General features: G+C 37.5%; 1 protein-coding gene across 3 annotated transcripts; it reads right to left on the reverse strand.

Annotated features, from left to right (window-relative positions):
* Positions 1-3098: 3098 nt before the first annotated feature.
* FAM237B (family with sequence similarity 237 member B) lies at positions 3099-6147 on the reverse strand. Of its 3 annotated transcripts, none has more exons than XM_047695565.1 (3): positions 6052-6147; positions 5627-5706; positions 3099-3597 (listed from the first exon to the last, which is right to left on the reverse strand). In XM_047695565.1, exon 3 carries the CDS (start codon positions 3592-3594, stop codon positions 3151-3153), a length of 444 nt encoding a protein of 147 aa, XP_047551521.1. In that variant the 5' UTR covers positions 3595-3597; positions 5627-5706; positions 6052-6147; the 3' UTR covers positions 3099-3150. The 3 variants fall into 3 exon arrangements, with proteins under 3 accessions (XP_047551521.1, XP_047551520.1, XP_047551519.1); XM_047695564.1 differs by having other exon boundaries at positions 5627-5702; positions 5790-6120; XM_047695563.1 differs by having other exon boundaries at positions 5790-6120.
* Positions 6148-20564: the final 14417 nt, after the last annotated feature.

Here is a 20564-nt window from a genome sequence, read left to right on the forward strand (position 1 = left end):
ATGAAAAAATAATTTTTTCTATATACAAATGACATGATTTGTGCCAAAAATTGCAGTGTGGGGAAAGGATTTTTAACAGAATATGATATCTAAGTACCAGCAAAAAAGCTTAAGATGAACTGCTCTAAAACCAGAATGCCCATTTTGGCATATATCCTTATGTTTAAAAATCCAATGTAGCCTATATATTTCAATTAGGAAAACTAGAAACCCATTTGCAATTAACCTATTTTGGAAGGCTAACAAGTTTAATTGATTAACACTAAAAAGTTCATCCTTGATGCAGTAGAAATTTTTTATGACAACTATGGTGAGGACATGTGATTGAACCATTTCTTAGGCTAAAATGATCCGGTTTTGCTTTATGCCATTGAACTTTTCAGCATCGAACATTTGCCCACACATAAAAGAGAGAGATTCTCTAGGGAAAATCATGACCCTGTGCCTCCACCTGAAGGAAAGGAATTAGGCAACTTCTTGTGTCTCTTTCTGGTCATTTGAATAAGAGAACATAAGACCAATCCTCCAACCACTTGATTTTATGAACTGTTTAAAGATCTGTCCTTAACTGGCAAGATAAAGTATTTTCAATGTGGAAATTCATTAGACTTACAACCTCTTATTATCTGCAACCAGTTACTATATAAAACTTAGTTACATGGGGCGCCTGGGTGGCTCAGTGGGTTAAGCCTCTGCCTTCAGCTCAGGTCATGATCTCAGGATCCTGGGATTGAGCCCCGCAACAGGCTCCCTGCTCAGCGGGGAGCCTGCTTCCCCCCCCTCCCCCACCTTTCTGCCTGCTTCTCGGCCTACTTGTGATCTCTGTCAAATAAATAAATAAATAAAATCTTAAAAAAAAACTAAGTTATATGAAATATTTGTAAAATAATACTAGAAAGCTATGCAATTCATTTATTTTTTAATATTGGAGATTCTTTAAAAATGGACACAAAAAATTAAAATTAATAAAATACACTGGAGATTCTTAACCTGAGGTCCATGAACCGTTCCCCCAAAATCATCCACAAATGATGGACACTGTGTACATGCAACTTCTACTAAAGTGTCTATCGCTTCATCAGAGCTTCAAAGTGGTCCACAACTCAATGTCAGCCCCACCTCACCCTTTAAAGTTTAAAGTTTACTCTGGTCAAACCATTAGACAGTTGCACATTTGTTGCGTATTATTTGGGGGGCTCTTAAAATTACTTATATGTGGGGCGCCTGGGTGGCTCAGTGGGTTAAAGCCTCTGCCTTCAGCTCAGGTCATGATCTCAGGGTCCTGGGATCGAGCCCCGCATCGGGTTCTCTGCTCAGCGGGGAGCCTGCTTCCCTCTCTCTCTCTCTCTACCTGCCTCTCTGCCTACTTGTGATCTCTGTCTGTCAAATAAATAAATAAAATCTTTAAAAAAAATTACTTATATGTAATTGAGTTTGGATGCGTAAGCATCCGCTTGTATTGAAGGGAATCTGACATTGCCAGGAACTTGAAAAAACAGTGCTGTATATCATGGTAGCCATCATGAAAACCTATGATTTTTATTGGTTCTTAGTCCTAGCAAAAGCTGGGCTTCTCCTAAACATGTTGTTTGGTTTTTCTTATAAACAGTGTGAATCTTGCAACTGCTCATGAGTCCTTCTTCACCCTGAGAAGTAGGAAACTCAGACTAATTTACAGCCACCCTTTTATCAAAGGTATAGGCTTTTACAACGTGCATTTGAAAGTATTAATCTGGGGACACCCAGGAGGCTCAGTTGGTTAAACCACTGCCTTCGGCTCAGGTCATGATCCCAGGGTCCTGGGATGGAGCCTTACATCCAGCTCCTTGCTCAGCGGGGAGCCTGCTTCTCTCTCTGCCTCTGCCTGCCACTCTGCCTGCTTGTGCGCTTTCTCTCTCTGACAAATAAATAAATAAATAAAATCTTAAAAAAAAAAAAGTATTAATCTAAACTACAACTACATATTATTAGTCTCCTGTCTTCATTTCCCATCATCTCAATTTCCTCGTTTATTTGATGTTATCCTACTGTTTGGTATATATTTTTAAAGCTTCATATCCTTTTTGGAATAAGATGTGAGATGGAAATAGGAAATATATTTTAAAAAGAAGAAAATTGAGCAAATAACTAAAGATGAAAATTCTATCAGACTGTACTAAAACAAAGTTTCTTATTACCTTCTGTTTGTTATTCTTTTTTAAAAACTGAAGACAATAAAAGTGAGAACATAAAAAAAGTTAGTCCTTAATGCATAGAAAAACACTTTAATATAAGGGATGGCTTATGGTGATAAAATGCACATTTCAGAAGCCACTTGGTACACTACATCAAGATTAAATATTACCTTTTAGGACAATACTGGCATTAATTTTGGCACAGTTTTAAAGTCAACATTATGTATAAGATATCTTATAAAATTAGTTACAGCATTACTCCATTGACTACTGTATTTAAAAATATATTGCATTTGCATTTTAAGTGTTTTCTTTAAAAATGCTTTACAAAGATGCCTTCCAAATAAAAAATTATTGACAAATTACTTGAAAAGACAGAAATGCTAATTCAAAAGCCATAAAGCACTTCCACATCAACACAAATACAACTTTCATAAATATTAAAGAATTAGAAATAACAATTTTGATAAATACTGCAGGAAATATTTGACCTCAGAAATACTGACAGATTAAATGTTCAGGTTGATGTCACCTTGCTTGAGGTCTTTTCCATGTTCTCTCTCTTATACGTAAAACTCATGTTTTGTAAAATCCAGTCCTATAATATTAGAGAGGAGAAATTATTAATTGTCACTCTAATGTGACTCTTAAGATGTCTTCCTTTTAAATAATCCTATTGAGAAAAATTTAAAAACCTAACTAGATGTCCTATGTTTAAAATTTCTTCAATAAATGTAATGGGAATGATTATGGTGTTAAATAGTTTTCTTATGAACTAACTATCCATGGAGAAAATAAGGTAATAATTTTAATGATCTACCAAATGCATTATATCTCAAGATTATTTAGATCTCTGCATATCAGAGCTCCTGCAGTTTCTAATAATACATAATCAGTAAAAATGAAAATCAAAGTCAATCATGTTAGAAAAAATTGGGCAAATTTGTTAGCTTGTTGGCAAATAAGGATTAAATACTTATTTTTTAAAATAATAAACCTGTTGTTCTCTTAAATACACATTCAAATTACCTCCTGTTACCTTCTGTGGAAAATTATACTTGGGAGGTATCACCTGTCTTCTTCCCATTCCATGAGATCGTGAAAGCAAGCAGTCTACATACATGTCCCAGAAATCCTGAGCTATGCTTAAGAAGACATTATAATGTCTAGGCCATTGGGATTTTTGCAAGAACAACATGAAATTCCAGAAAGCATCCACATTGTGCTGTATCTTGAGTTCCTTGAGATCTATCAACATCAAAGAGCAAGCATTCCAGCACTGGAAATCAATATCTTTCATGATGCCTGGGCTGATGCTGGCAAGCACCCCCTTTTGAAATTCAAAATCAGCATTCATCAGATTGATCAACATCATGCAGCCCAGTGGTAGGTAGAACCATCTTCTTGTGGCAAAACCCATTGTCTATACAGGGAAAAAAAGTAATAATTTTTTTTAAGTTTTAATTTTTTTATTTAAATTCAAGTTAGTTAACATACAAAGTTGCACCAGTTTCAGGAGCAGAATCCAGTGATTCATCACCCACATACAGCGCCCAGTGCTCATCCCAACAAGTGCCCTTTTTAATGCCCCTCTCCCATTTAGCCCATCTTCCTACCCACCTCCTCACTAGCAACCCTCAGTTTGTTCTCTGTGTTTAAGAGTTTCTTATGGTGGGGCGCCTGGGTGGCTCAGTGGGTTAAAGCCTCTGCCTTTGGCTCAGGTCATGATCCCAGGGGCCTGGGATCCAGCCCCGCCTCGCCTCGTGCTCTCTGCTCAGTGAGGAGCCTGCTTCCTCCTCTCTCTCTCTCTCTCTGCCTGCCTCTCTGCCTACTTGTGATCTGTCAAATAAATAAAATCTTTAAAAAAAAAAAGTTTCTTATGATTTGCGTCCTGCTCTGTTTTTATCTTATTTTATTTTTCCTTTCCCTCTCCAATGTTCATCTTTGTTTCTTGAAAAAAAAAAAAAAAAAACCAGGGAAAGTATTTTTAAGTTAAAAAGAAAATTAGTTGGACACCAGGTGGCTCAGTCAGTTAAGCATCTGCCTTCGGCTCAGGGCATGATCCCAGAGTCCTGGGACTAAGACTTCCATTGGGCTCCCTGCTCAGTGGGAAGCCTGACTGTCTCTCTGACTACTGCTCCCCCTGCTTGCCTGTGCTCTCTCTCTTTCTCTCTCTCTGACAAATAAATGAAATCTTAAAAAAAAAAAAAAAAAGAAAGAAAGAAAGAAAAAGAAAATGATTCAATTACTTAATGATCTGTTTAAACCTAAAAATTCGTAAATATATATGTGTTTGGTTTTGACCAAACCAAATTTGCTTACTATGTATTTGTTGGTTTTCTTCTAAGTTGTTGACTCTCAGACCTTCCTTTGAAAAAATTCAGTTACGATTTGTTTAATCAACCTTCTGATAAAGTCTTCAGGAGTCACTGAAATCCAAAACATGTTTATGAAGATGTGATGGATTCATTTCATCACAGACTTTTAGAGCTGAAAAATCTTTAAAAGCATGTGCTCCAAACTTCTCCCTTTACAAATTAGAAAAATACTCCTGATATGGTTCAGCAAGTGCTCAGGTCTCGTGTCTCCCTATCCAAGACTTCTACCACGACACATTCCAAGTAAGGAAATCAGAATACAGTCCATTCTATGTGTAGCCATGAGAAAAAGGCGTTTACTTATTTTTTTAATTTAGATGTTACCAATCTATTAACCCAAATGGTGTTGGATGCCCAAGCACCAAGTTTCAAAGTAACTGATCCTTCTTACATTTATTCATGGAAAAATATTTGTTATGGACTGATGCCTGGTAGCTCTCTGTCTTCTCTCAGGTTGTTCAGGATCTGTTTGGAGAAAATTAACATATATAACTGAAGGAGCACAAAGACAATAAAGGTAATATAAGCTATTAGGATATGTGCAGGGCCAGTAACATTCGGCAAAATCTTGGCATTTTCTAATGTTTCTTTGCACAAGTTTCCCTGCCAACTGATCACTCAGTAAACTAGCTACATAAGTGGACATCAAGAACTAAACTGGCTTTGAATTGCCGCAGGACTACTATCCCAGGCTGACATTGGAAATGTCCCTGACACAACCTTGACAGGCAGGGCGGCGGGGTTGCGGGGGGGTTGGGGGGTTGCAGATGGAGAAGACTCACCACCACCTCCTTACTGATATACTGCTGTCTGACACCTCCCTTAAAATAAGTTAGGATAAAGGGACAAAAGAAACAAATTTAAACTTAGGTTATTCGGATCGCTTCACATTGTCGAAAACTTGTGCAGATCCCCCCCAAATGAGCGGAGAGTGCCAATTTATGAAACGATTTTTAAAAGAAAAGGACTGGGTGGGGCCTGAGAATTTTCTTCTACAAGAATTTCAGATTACACTCCTGCCTCCGGGTGGGTCATCTGGACTCGGGAGAGGAAACCCGAGCGCGAATGGAGTACCTCTCTTCCGCGCCGAGGCGCGCGTCCAGCGCGGTGTTCCGCGTGCGCTCAGCTCCCTCCAGGTTTTCCGCGGCTCCTACCTGGGAGGAACAAGAGATCTCAGCGCGGGCACCAGACGACTCCCAGACCTCCTGGCTCCCATCCGCTGCCCAGCCGGACCCACCCGCGGAGGCAGGCGAAAGGCAGGAAGCCGCGCTCCGCGCGGTCCACCGCGGACGCCTAGAGCGCCTCGAGCTCGCCCTGCTGAAGTGTGTCGGTCCCACCGCCCTCTATGGCTCGCCGAAGGCGGCGCTTCGGACTCGGCTGCGGCCTCGCGGGTGGTGCGGTGGTCAGCCCCGTAGCCCGAACCACGCTCCTTTTCTAGAGAAAGAGGCGGCAGAGAGTGGGTGGCTACGCTCCCGAGGTCCAGCCCTCTTTTCGCCCACCTTCCCTGACTGGAGACCCACTGGACCTGCCACGCCCTGCACTGGGTCGCTGCTCCTGTCCTGCCTTCCTCCGAATTTCTCTAAATTACAATGGCTCAGGTATTCCTCGCTCTCTGCTTCCTCTTGATTTCTGCCATTCTCTGCGAAAATCCATCACAGCAGTCTAGTATATACCAAAGGAATCTCCTCCCTCTACCCACCCAACCTTCTGCCCTATTCTACTACCCGGAGAAAAACTTTCCTAAAGCTATAGTCCCTATTAAAGTGAACCTCCTTTATGGGTTCTAACCTCTAGCTACGTACCATTTAAATTATTAATACTAACACATACACACTTGCAACGTGTCTTCCTTCTACCTAAATAGACACTGTTTAACGCTGAAAAGAGAGTTTTCTTTAACCTTTGATAGAATGAAGACTCGGCTCAAATCCCTTAAATATCTTTCTGTATATTGTGCATCAGTCTCAGCCCTGACACATCATTTGGACTATCTTTGTGTTTAAGTCCGTCGTCTATGCCCAAATTCCAATAGCAGTCATCACAGGAGCTGTATGGGAAGTCAACCCAAAGCTAGTTGCCTTATCCGCACTTACCCTTAGGCAGGTCACCTTTTCCTCATGGGTTCTTGAGCTGGGATGGTGAGGCAGTGTGCCAAGCCCAACAGCCCAATTTCCCAGCAGCTGTTCTCCTAAAGTCCACTTTTCCTAAAGTCCTACCCTCCTCCTCCTAACAGTATAGCCATCATTAGTCCTGCCCTGGCAATGCCTTTTCATGTCCCTCCCAAATTTAATAACGGCTCCTCTACAAAACAGAACTGAGAAGTGATTCATTAACTGATTAGGTAGAATGCACACAAATCCATCTCACATCAGTTTTCTTCAGCTCTAGGTTTCTGGGCATTTCAGTCCACTGTTAATCACGGACTCCTAAAATTGGCAGAGACATTATAAGTTACCTAATCCAACATCCAACAACCCTCTGAAGCTTGAACCCCTCCCTCTCTCAAAGAATTCCCACCCACCAAAGCTATTGTCCAATTTGACTTGATCTTGGGCATTCCACTCCTATAAAATGAGCAAAGGATGAAAACTAGCAATTCATAGAAGAGTAATAACCAGAATCCAGTATATATGAAAAAAGATGTTCACCCTCAAGTAATAATACATTGTTTTCACTAATTAAATTTTAACAAAAATTAAAGCATTTGATATTATACATTAGCAAATTTTTGAGAAAATGAACACTTTCATATGCTTTTGAGAAGAGTGTCAGCTAGTAAGTATAATCACCATGGTAGAAAACTGGCATAATTTTTAAATCTGAAAATGATCCAGAAATTCTACTCTTAGTATCTACTGTCAAGACAATGACAGAAAATATCCACTATGTGATTGATTACTCTGCAGGGTCCACTGATACAATATAAATAGAACCTGTCTAAATGGTGACAAACGTATTTTTTAAATCCTTGTTGGGTTATCCAGAAAGTGAAACATCGAAGGAAAGAAGAAGGGAATCAAGGGGAAAGAAGCATCAAAGAGTAAGGAAAAGGTGGAAGAGGAGAAAAACAGAAGGAAGCTAAAAAAGTGAGATATGGATAGTAAATTTGGAATTTTTAAAAAAGATTTTATTTATTTATTTGACAGAGAGAGAGCAGGAGAGCACAAGCTGGGGGTAGTGGCAGAGGCAGATGGAGAAGCAGGCTCCCCGCTAAGCAGGGAGCCCGATCTGGGGGCTCGATGCCAGGACCCTGAGATCATGACCAGAGCTGAAGGCTGTTGCTTAACTGAATGAGCCACCCAGGTGCCCCTAAATTTGGAATTTGTTAATTGATAAATACATATGGTGAAAGGTAAGATACAGATATTGAATTTATACTTTGTAAAGTTGCTAAATAAGTATGGTAAAATTTCTTGGGTAACTTCTAAATAAATAATAAATAAAGAACACAACTTTTTTTTATAAAGATTTTATTTATTTATTTGACAGACAGAGATCACAAGTAGGCAGAGAGGCAGGCAGAGAGAGAGGAAGGGAAGCAGGCTCCCTGCTGAGCAGAGAGCCCCATGCAGGACTCGATCCCAGGACCCTGAGATCATGACCTGAGCCGAAGGCAGCAGCTTAACCCACTGAGCCACCCAGGCGCCCAAAGAACACAACTTTTAAACAGGTAGAAAATAAAACCTGAATTGAAAAACCAGATTGATTTGTGAGCAATGTAGGTGGTCTTGCTCTGTACTTCACTGCAGGCTGCATTTTTGTTCTCTTGAGTCATATAGGGTTGACTGACTTTCTCCTGATTTTAACACAACCCACTATTACCATGAGCAGGATACTCCAGACCCTTCCTCCTAGAAGATCCAAAGAAATTCCAGAAGTTTAAGGCAGCTCTACTGTTCTACAAAGAAGTGGAATCTTTTCAGCTGTGAAGCCTGTTGTTGAACCTCTGTCTCTTAGGTATGGTGCTGACTCTGCACTCTGTCTTTATTACACTGATGGAGTCCCTCCGGCGCTTAGTGGAGAGCCCATTGCCTGGGAGCTCCTGGACCACCAGAGGTCAACTGGCTAACACAAAGTCCCCAAGCACCTTCCAGACCATCCATCTAGAAGGGTGTGGATAAGATCTCTTTCCACCAGCTATAACCTTGGAACACTGCCTTATGTGTGTTGAGCCAGGTGTCAAACTCCTAGGCAGGCAAGTTCAGAGCAAAGTGTTATCAGAACTGTTAACAGTCCCTTGAAGGGCCTCTCCATCTGGCCCTTCAAGGGCCTGTCCTGGCCCTATCCTTGTCCTGGATAAAGAACCCTATTTAATACACGTGTGAGTGGGGTGCCTATAACTGTGGGATGAAGTGATGTCACTCTTCTGCTTGGGTTCTGCTATATGCTTTGCTGTCCTTGCCAACATGGCTCTGATGTCTTGGCTTTTGGATGAGAGTTTGTGCTTCATGTTTAGTGGCTGGAAGATGGCGTCATTTTCATCTTGCTTCCACAACATTTGCCAACGGTTCCTTTGGATTTGGGTATCTTATGGTCACTTTATTTGGTGTTCATCCACTTTTCATGAAAGCTTGTCTGTGTGTGGACAACAGTTGAAGAAATGTGTAGACTGGCTGTAGGAAGGGAGATGATGGAGTAGTTAGTATCCAGTTCTCATTGTTTCACATGTCAAAGTCCTTTCTTCAACATAGTGTATATGTGCATATATTGGTCTGAAGGGGGAAGTAGAATGGCAAAGCCTGCTTAGGACATGAAATTATGGTCACCATGTGACTTAAATGAATTTTTCTTATGAAATAAAGTTGAATATATATATTTTAAAAAGAAATAAAAGAGGATTAACAAATAGGATCTCAATTAAGAAGGCAAGACTAGAGGGGGAGAAAAAGCATAGAGAAAAATGACAAGTAGAAAGCACATTTAAGATGGAAGAACTAAATCAGTAATCACAATAAATATACATGGTCTGAACTTGTCAATTAAAAAGGGACAATAAGGTTAGATTGTAAATTCTGCTATATGCTGTTAAGAAAAAATACAGAAAAAATGAGAGGGAAACTTGAAAAGAACAGAAATAGATATACTATGCAAATGTTAATTTTTTAACTGATACAGTTTTATTAATACCAAATAAAAGAGAAATGATAAAGGAGAAAGAGGAACACTTATAATGATATAAGATGAAATTCAGGAAGAAGACAAAAATATTCTAAATTTACAAACAGCTCATAACATAGCCACAAAATACATAATGTAAAAATTGACAGAAGTAGAGGGAAAACTGGACAAACTCATCATCATAATGAAAGATTCAATGAACTTTAGGTTAAGAAAACAAATATACTAAAAGTACAGATGATTTGAATGACACAATTAACAAGTTTATATAGAACCTTGAAACATACAGTTAGAGAACAATTTTCTCTCAACAGAAAATAAAATTAGTCTCATGGACAAAAAGCAAGTCTCAACAGATTTCAAAAACTGTTATCGTTCAAATTTTGTTACCTGACCATGATATAGAAATTTCACAAATAAAGACAAAAACATAAATTTCTATATGTTTGGAAATTAAGACAACAAATTTTTTATACAATAATTTTATTTAATAATAAATTTTAAAATAAATTATAGGGGCACCTAGGTGGCTCAGTCAGTTAAGCATCTGACTCTTGATTTCAACTCAGGTCCTGGGATCAAGCTCTGCATAGTGCTCAGTGCTCAGCAGGGAGTCTGCTTAAAGATTCTCTACCTCTCCCTCTATCCCTGCTCTCAGACTCACTTTCTGTCTAAAATAAATTAATTTTGAAAAATAAAAATAAAGATAAATTATAATGACAATATAATGTATTTAGAACTGAACAATAAAAATATAGCATATCAAAACCTATGAGAAGTTATCATTCAAAAGAAATTAACATCTTTAAATTCTTGTGGCAAAAAGGAAGGCAGACTGTGAATTGATGATACAAGGAACCAAATTTAACAGTTCAAAGAGAAATGACAGAATAAAAACTCCCTAAGGATAATATATTTTATAAAAGTACACATCAATGAGCTAGGGAAAAAAAAACAGTTGATTCTTCTTAGAATAATAAGACAGACAACCTCTGTTGAGACTGACCAAGAAAAAAAATGAAAAAAGGTACAAATAATATCATAAAAATGGTATATATCTTATCTATACATATAAAAAGAATTAAAAAGATATGTGACCATGAAGAACATGATATAACATAAATTTGAGAATAAAAATGAAATTAATAAATTCTTAGAAAAGTATATTTGTAAAATTCATATAGAATGCAAAATCTGAATAGTCAATGACATTTAAAGACCTTAAATATTCCCATTGGAAAAAAAAATCAAGCTCATATGATTTTACAGTCAATTTTCAAGGATCAAACATTCGCTGAAAATTAAAAAAAAAAAAAGATAAAGCTCCTAAACTCATTTTAATATAACAAAGTGAGAATATAGTGTGAACAAGAGTAAAGGCAGAAGCCCATCTCCACCAATAAGTATAGATTAAAAATCCCAGGAGCCCCTCATTGCCTCAGTTGGTGGAACATGGGAATCTAGATATCCCAGGTTATAAGTCTGAGCCCTATGTTGGTTATAGAGATAACTTAAAAAATATTAAAAAGAAAAAATCCTAAACAAAATATTAGCAAGCCAAATTCAGCAGGATTTATAAAAACATATATCACCATCAAGCTAGGATTATCCTAGGGATGCAAAAGTAGTTCCACGTATGAAAATCAATTATTGTATTCACCATATAAACAAATTAAAGGAAGAAACCACTTGAAAAAAATCAACACACTCAAGATTAAAAAAGAAACAAAATGATGTAACTCTTAGCAAAGTAAGAATAAAAGAAATTTCCTTAACCTCATGTCCACCAAAACCCTAAAACAAGCATCTTTCTTATGGTAGAACACTAAAAGCATTCTCTTTTAAATTAGGAATTAGGGGCACCTGGGGGCACAGTCAGTTAAGGGTCTAGTTTTGGCTAAAGTCTAATCTCAGGGTTATAAGATTAAGCCCATGGGGCACCTCGCTTAGTGTAGAGTCTGCTTGGATTTCTCTCTCCCTCTTCTGCCCTCCCTTCTGTGCTCTCCCTATCTCACTGAAATAAATCTCTTAAAAAATTAGTAACTAGACAAAGATGCCTATTACCTCTGCTCACATTCAAAATAATACCTACATAGAAAGGTTTAAAAAAGTGGGGGCAGGGAGTAAAAGGGCTGCCAAGAGAGATTCAGAATTGTTTAGCCTAGTAGAGAGGCAGTAAAGCTATTGGTTGAACATGAAGTTTAGACACCAACTGCCTAGTTTTAAATCCTGCCTTCTAGGTTAAAATGACAATTTGTGACTTTGGGCAAGTTACTTAATGTCTTTGTGACACCGTTTCCTTATTTGTAAAATGGGGATGAAAAATAAACCTGCTTCATAGGGCTGCTTAGATAATTAAGTAAATATTTATAAAGTGTTTGGAACAGTGCCTAGCACATAGTAAGCATGCTATATATAAGCGTTTGTTTCAAAAATAGTAAAATAAATTATATCCACAAATTAACAAGAGAGTTTTGTAAGGTCTTGTAACATTGATGGATATAGATCAATCTACTAAAATCCAATGCATCTCAATATATGAGCCAATACAGAATTTATAAATTAGAAAACAGGTACTATTTACAATAACAACATAAATATAAAGTAATTATAAATAAATTTAATGGGGCACCTGGGTGGCTCAGTGGGTTAAAGCCTCTGCCTTCGGCTCAGGTCATGATCTCAGGGTCTTGGGATGGAGCCCCAATTGGGCACTCTGCTCAGCAGGGAGCTTGCCTCTCCCTCTCTCTCTCTCTGCCTGCCTCTCTGCCTACTTGTGATCTCTGTCTGTCAAATAAATAAATAAATAAAATCTTAAAAAAAAAGAAAGAGAGAAAGAAAGAAATTTAACACGGACATATAAATTGTTTATGGAAATCTTTTAAAATCTGACCGAAAAACATTAAAGAATCTAAATAAAAATAAAGCTAATATGTGGTATATAAAGATATCCATCTTCCCAGAGTAATATACAAAATTTCAATCAAAATCAACAGTTAATTAAAAGTTATTCTGAAAGTTGTATGATGATATAAAAATCCAAAATAACTAAGATTTTCTTAAAGAACCATAAGACGGAGAAAGACTCACTAGTAATTAAACAGGGTATTATTGGCCCAGGAATAAATAAATCGACCAGTGGAGTAGATTAGAGAACCTCAAAACAGACCCTACACACTTTTGGAGACTGTGCAGGTAACAAAATCAGTTTTGTAGATCTGTAAGAAAACAGTGGCTTTTTCAATAAATAAGGCTAGGACAGTTCGTTATCCATATGGAAAAAGATAAAAGTGGATTCTTACCTCATTCTATCACAAAAATCAATTCCAGGTAAATGAAGAACTTAAATGTGAGAAGCAAAGCATTCTAACATTAAGAGAAATTCAGAAGAATATCTTTCTGATCTCAAGGTTGGCAAGGATTTCTTAAACAAAATACAAATAGTGTTAACCACGAAAAACTTAAGACATTTAACTACATTAAAATTACTGTTCTGTTAACCACAAGACACAAAAGTAAAGATAAAAGATAACTTTAATCTGGGAGAAGATAATTGCAGTACATTTCACCACAAATAGATTAGAAATAGGATATAAGATCTAAGAGTCTTCAATGGAATCAACAAGAAAGCACAAATATCATAATAGAAAACTGAGCAAAAGGCTTTAAGAGGCATTTCATAAATAAAAAAGCATAATGAATGAATGCATAAATATATTCATAACCTCAACAAAAGCAGGGAAGTGCAAATTAAGATGACAATCAGATATGAACTAGTACCTATAGAGCCTAAAGAAGTCTGGCAACATCAAGTACTGGTAAGCATATGAAGTATCTTAGGTCCACCAGCAAAACATGGGAAAAAAGAAATAAACATGTGTGTGTGTAACTTTACATATTTAAAGAGATTTGTTACAAGGAATTAGCTCGCATGATTATGGAAGCTGGGAAGTCTCATGACCTGCTGTCTATAAGCTGGTGACCCAGGAAAACGGGTGACATAGTTTTAGTCCAAGTCCAAACGCCTGAGAACCAGGAGAGCCAGTGTGGGTAAGTAACAGTCCAAGGAAAAGAAAGAAAGAAAAAAATACCCACAAGGATGTCTCATCTCAATAAGTCAGGCAAAGAGAGCAAATTCTCCCTCACTGGGCCTTTTTGTTCCATTTAACCCCCCAAGAGATCTCTATCCACTCTGGAGAAGGCAACCTTCTCTGCTCAGTTTACCAATTCAAATGTTTATTACATTCAAGAACAACCTAACAGACTCACCCAGAAATTCCATTTGACCAAATATCTGGGTACCCAATGTCCCAGTCAAGTTTACTCATTTAGTTAACCAACACATGAAGCAACAGGGACTCTTACACAGCTAAGAAGAGGATAAATTTGTTCAATTAGACTAGAACACAAATTGGTACTATCTTCTAAGTTTGAACAAGCATATAACTTGCAATGTCTTTTTACTTCAGGAGTATACGCTGAAGAAAGTCTTTTTTTTAAATATTTTATTTATTTATTTGACAGAGAGAGAGGTCACAAGTAGGTAGAGAGGCAGGCAGAGAGAGGGGGAAGCAGGCTTTCCACTGAGCAGAGAGCCCGATGTGGGGCTCGTTCCCAGGACCTTGAGATCATGACCCGAGCTGAAGGCAGAGGTTTAACCCGCTGAGCCACCCAGGCGCCCCACGCTGAAGAAAGTCTTATGTGCACCAAGAGATATAAACTAGAATGGGATGTTCTTAGCACTATTCATAAAAGCAGAAAACATGGAAACAATCAAAATGGCCATTAACAGGAGAATGGATAAATTAACTGTGATATGTTTTCATACTAGGATGTCATTCAGTAGTGAAAATTAATGCACTCCAGGGTGCCTGGTGTCTGAGGCAGTTAAGCATCTGCCTTCCACTCAGGTCATGATCCCAGGGTTCTGGGATTGAACTTTGCATCAGGGTCCCTGCTCAGCAGGGAGTCTGCTTCTCCCTCTCCCTCTGCCCCGCTCCTGTGTTCTCTCTCTCGTGCTCCCTCTCTCACACTTTCTCAAATAAATAACTAAAATCTTAAAAAAAATAATAAAATGAGTAGACTCCATCTATACTCTTAATAGAGGGAAAAAAAAGCAATTTGAAGAAAAAATCATTTTTATAAATTTCAAAGGTAAGCAAAATGAAACCCTATGTTCTTTACAAGTACATATATATATGATAAAAATAATTTTAATAATAAGAAAGTGGCTAGATGAAATTCAGGAGAATGGTTAGGTTTGGGTACACAAGGGAATGAGATCTAGAAAGAATGTATAAAGAGCTTCAATGAATGGTGGATTCACTAGTTATTTATGATTAGTTTCCAACATATGTATGTTAGGTATATTCTTTTCTACTATGGAATAATATATAATAAAAGTGTTAGAATAGTACAGAACGATATATTTCAAATACAGAAGACAAAGCTGGCTGACTGGTTACAATGATTTGAGATGGAAATAAAAGATAACTTATATTTTTAGTTTACCTGCTTATGGGGGTGACAGTAACAAATATGAAAGATGGAAGGAAGATGATTAGTGGAGAGGATAGATTTGATTTACTATTTACTGCATTAGAATTGATTTTGAATTTTCTGGAGTATCTAACACTTAGCTAGAAATATAACTAAATTGAGAGGTCTCTATTTTGACAGAAAATTAATTACTGCTTTGAGAATATACAATGATAAAATACGGCTGAGATGAAGATGGAAGACTATGCCTAAATTTAGGATCCATGAACTGAAAATGGAATCAATGAAGGAAGGAGAGAAAGAACGTTCAGTCTATACAAGCTCTAGGACAGTACAGTGTCACAGAACAAAGGGAGGATGCTATGGTCTGAATGTCTATGTCCCTCCCCAAATTCATATGTTGAAGGCCTAACCCCCTAAAGGTGATGGCATGAAGAAGTAGGGCTTTGGAGGAATGCTTAAGTCAGAGGGTGGAACCCTTATGAATGGGATTAGTGTTTTATAAAACAGGCTCCAGAGAGATCCCCAGTGCCTGCCACCACATGAGGACACAGTTAAGAATTAGGCAATCTGCAACCCAGAAGAGAGTCTTCACTAGAACCCAAGGATACTGACACCTTGATCTTGGACTACCAGTCTTCAGAACTGTCAGAAATAAGTTTCTGTTGTTTATAAATTACCCAGTCTTTTGTATTTTGTTATAGCAGCCCAAACAGACTAAAACTGAGGAAATAATTCAAGAGCCAGACGATTGCTGTAGGTCAAACACTTTAGAGAAGGCTAAGAGAATTGGGTCTTGAAATACAATTTTTCATCTGGCAAAAAGAAGGTGCAGGGGTGAAACTCAAAAGCACAACAATACATTTTTTTTCACAACAATACATTTTAAAATAGCTATGATAAGGGGCGCCTGGGTGGCCCAATGTGTTAAGCCTCTGCCTTCGGCTCAGGTCATGATCTCAGGGTCCTGGGATCGAGCCCCACATCGAGGTCTCTGCTCGGCAGGGAGCCTGCTTCCCCCTCTCTCTCTGCCTGCCTCTCTGCCTACTTGTGATCTCTCTCTCAAATAAATAAATAAACGATCTTTAAAAAAAAAGAAAAAAACAGCTATGATAAATTCATGCAGAAGTTTAGATTTAACAGTTAGTGTCTGTAATGCCAAGTTAACTTATCTAATTTATCATTTCATCTAAAATACAAGCAGATATGTTTTCCCAGCCATGCGTTATTTTAATTAAAAAATCATCATTACTGGGTGCCTGGGTGGCTCAGTGGGTTAAGCCTCCGCCTTCGGCTCGGGTCATGATCTTAGGGTCCTAGGATCGAGTCCCGCATCTGGCTCTCCGCTTGGCAGGGAACCTGCTTCCTCCTCTCTCTCTCTGCCTGCCTCTCTGCCTACTTGTGATCTCTGTCTATCAAATAAATAAATAAAATCTTTTTTTAAAAAAATCATCATTACTAGCAGTATATTCATCATCATCCCATTATGATCATCCTGTTGCTGGCACATCCCTATTATCCAGAAACTCCATCTCTGACTTGAATTAAAAGCATCTCTCCCTTTCTGTTACCTTAGGTCCTACCCTACTTCTAAGTGCCTTCTACTTAATTCAGTCTTACTCCTGCAGTCAGGTGATCATTTTCACTACATTACTTGGCATCTATTCATATTTGTATTTGGCACCTGTATTACCTCTGTTGTCTTTTTTCTATGAAAATGTGTAAACTTCCCTACTAGTTTAAAAAAATACCATCTTTATTTCATGTTTTTCTAGTGACTGGCATAAAATACAATGGGCACTCGATCAATATCTTTAGCTGATTTCTCCTTCATATCCATAATATTCCGTCCATGTAGGAAGATTGGTCAACTTTCCACAAGATACACCTAAGTCTTTCAAAACTCTAGTATTGCCTGTGAAGATTGCCTTGTTGAGTCAGACCAGTAGCCTATTCATTCTCCCCACCCCACCATGCTTCTTCCTACCTTCTAGTCACTTTAGCTGCCGTTCTGTTACACTTGTGTTTATCCTGTTTCTCCTTTATACAACATGCTTCTCCAAGAAACACTGCCATCATCACCCCACAGGATTTAGAAGAACACTCCACACACAGCAGGGACATAGTGACTGACTAATGCTGAATACCTACAAAAAGAAAAAAATTTCAATTCATTAATTTTCTGACTCATTATAATGAAAGACATTAATTTAAAACATCTACAATTGCAATTGCTTCTAGTAAACCTAAATAACAATGTATTCATCAAAATGTGATTCGATGACCTTGGGGAGAAAGAGCAGGAAATGAAGTTGAAACAAATAAGTACCCTGCAGAGAAAACAAGCACTCTTTGACTGTGACTAATTGAAGGGAAAGAAGGCATAATTTTTTTCAGGAACACAGAGACAAAGATGAACAAAATGTTGTCTCTGGAGAAAAGAGAAAAAGAAAAATTTCAGGAGAGAAGTTGAAAAAAGATCATTAATCCTTACCCCTGTCAAAAAAATTAGTAGAATATATTTTGTTGACATTAAGAAATAAAAGTGAATCTTAAGTTTAATTTACATAGAAAGTGTATAAATATCATGTATTCCAGGATCCTAATTTTACCTCTTCGCATTAGTTTGTAGTGGTTGCCTTAAGGATCACAATATATATTAACCTTTCACAGGAATCTAGGGTTAATGTTGAATTGATTCATGTAAAATGTAGAAATCTTGCAAACTATGAGTTCATTTACTCACCTTTGCATCCTTTTTTGCTAAAATTGTCAAAGTATTACATCTACATACATTAGATGATAAAATATTATAATTGCCAATGCTCTTCATCCCCCCACCCTCTAAGATCTGAATTTCCATGTTTTTATTTCTTTTTACCCTGAAGAACATCCTTAATATTTATTTTTTCAAACTGTTAAATTCAAATTCAATTAATTAACATACAGTGTATGTATTATTACTTTCAGAGGTAAATTTCAGTGATTTATCAGTCTTATATAATACCCATTGCTCATTATATCATAGGCCCTCCTTAACACCCACCACCCAGTTACCCCATTCACTCACCTCTCCCACCTCCAGCAACCCTTAGATTGCTTTCTCTGATTAATAGTCTCTTATGAAGGAAAAAAAAAAGTCTCTTATGGTTTGTCTCCCTCTCTGATTTCATCTTTTTTTATTTTTTCCTCCCTTCCCCTATGATCTTGTTTTTAATTTCTACATATGAGTGGGATCATATGATAATTGTCTTTCTCTGATTGACTTATTATGCTTAACATAATAGCCTCTAGTTCCATCCATATCATTGCAAATGACAAGATTTCATATTTTTTGATGGCTGAGTAATATTACATTGTATACATATACACCACATCTTCTTTATCCATTCATCTCTCTATGGATATCTGGGTTCTTTCCATAGTATGGCTATTGTGGACATTTCTGCTATAAACATTGGGATACAGGTGCCCCTTCGAATCACTACATTTGTATCTTTGTGGTAAATACTTAGCAGTCCAATTGCTGGGTCATAGGGTTGCCCTATTTTCAACTTTTTGAGGAACCTCCGTATTGTTTTCCAGAGTGGCTGCACCAGCTTACATTCCCATCAACAGTGTAAGTGTGTTCCCCTTTCTCTGCATCCTTGCCAACATCTGTAGTTTCCTTACTTATTAATTTTAGCCATTCTTACTGGTAGGAGGACGTATTGCATTGTGGTTTTGATTCGTATTTTCCAGATGCCGAGTGATATTGAGCATTTTTTCGTATCTCTGTTGGCCATTTGTATATCTTCTTTGGAGAAATACCTGTTCATGTCTTTTGCCCATTTCTTGACTGGATTATTTGTTCTTTGGGTGTTGAGTTTGATAAGTTCTTTATAGATTTTGGATACAGCCCTTAATCCGATAAGACATTCACAAATATCTTTGCCCATTCTGTTAGCTGTCTTTTGGTTTTGTCAACTGTTTGCTGTGCAAAAGCTTTTTATCTTGATTAAATCCCAGTAGTTCATTTTTGTCTTTGTTTCCCTCACCTTTGGAGACATGTCCAGCAAGAAGTTGCTGCAGCCAAGGTCACAGAGGTTGCTGCCTGTGTTCTCTTCTAGGATTTTGATGGATTCCTGTCTCACATTTAGGTCTTTTATCCATTTTGAGTCTATTTTTATGTATGATGTAAGAAAATGGTCCAGTTTTGTTCTTCTGCATGTGGCTGTCCAATTTTTCCAACACCATTTGTTGAGGAGACTGTCTTTTTTCCATTGGATATTCTTTCCTGCTTTGTCAAAGATTCATTGACCATAGAGTTGAGGGTCCATTTCTGGGTTATCTATTCTGTTCCATTGATCTATGTGTCTGTTTTTGTCCTGGTACCATACTGTCTTGATGATTACAGATTTGTAATAGAACTTGAAGTCTGGAATTGTGATGCCACCAGCTTTGGTTTTCTTTTTCAACATTCTTCTGGCTTTTCAGGGTTTTTTCAGGTTCCATACAAATTTCAGGATTATTTGTTCCAACTCGTGAATAAAGTTGATGCTATTTTAATAGGCATTCCATTGAATGTATAGATTGCTCTAAATAGCATAGACATTTTCACAATATTTGTTCTTCCAATCCATGAGCATGGGTTGTTTTTCCATTTCTTTGTTTCTCCCTCAATTTCTTTCAAGTGTTCCACAGTTTTCTCAGTACAGATCATTTGGCTCTTTGGTTAGGTTTATTCCTAAGCATCTTATGGTTTTTGGTGCAATTTTAAATGGGATCAATTCCTTAATTTCTCTTTCTTCTGTCTCATTGTTAGTGTATAGAAATGTAACTAATTTTTGTGCATTGATTTTATATCCTGACACTTTGCTAAATTCCTATATGAGTTCTAGAAATTTTGGGGTGGAGTATTTTGGGTTTTCCACATAAAGTATCATGTCTTTGCACAGAGTGAGAGTTTGACTTCTTCTTTGCTGATTCAGATCCCTTTTATTTCTTTTTGGTTGTCCGATTGCTGAGGCTAGGACTTCTAGTACTATGTTGAACAATAGTGGTGAGAGTGGACATCCCTGCCATGTTCCTGACCTTAGGGGAAAAGCTGTCTATTTTTCCCCATTGAGAATGATGTTTGCTGTAGGCTTTTCATAGATGGCTATTATGATATTGAGGTATGTTCCCTCTATCCCTATACTGTAAAGAGTTTTAATCAAGAAAGGATGCTATACTTTGTCAAATGTTTTTTCTGCATCTATTGAGAGGATCATATGGTTCTTGTCCTTTCTTTTATTAATGTAGTGTGTTACACTGATTGATTTGCAAGTGTTGAACCACCCTTGCAGCCCAGGAATAAATCCTGCTGGTTATGGTGAATAATCCTTTTAATGTACTGCTGAATCCCACTGGCTAA

This window comes from Lutra lutra, chromosome 11, assembly GCF_902655055.1.
Source record: "Lutra lutra chromosome 11, mLutLut1.2, whole genome shotgun sequence".
NCBI classification, from domain to species: Eukaryota; Metazoa; Chordata; class Mammalia; order Carnivora; family Mustelidae; genus Lutra; species Lutra lutra.

What these genes read in the sequence shown, in the direction of transcription:
- FAM237B (XM_047695565.1), bottom strand. Translation starts at nt 3,594, where the DNA reads ATGGGTTTTGCCACAAGAAGATGGTTCTACCTACCACTGGGCTGCATG.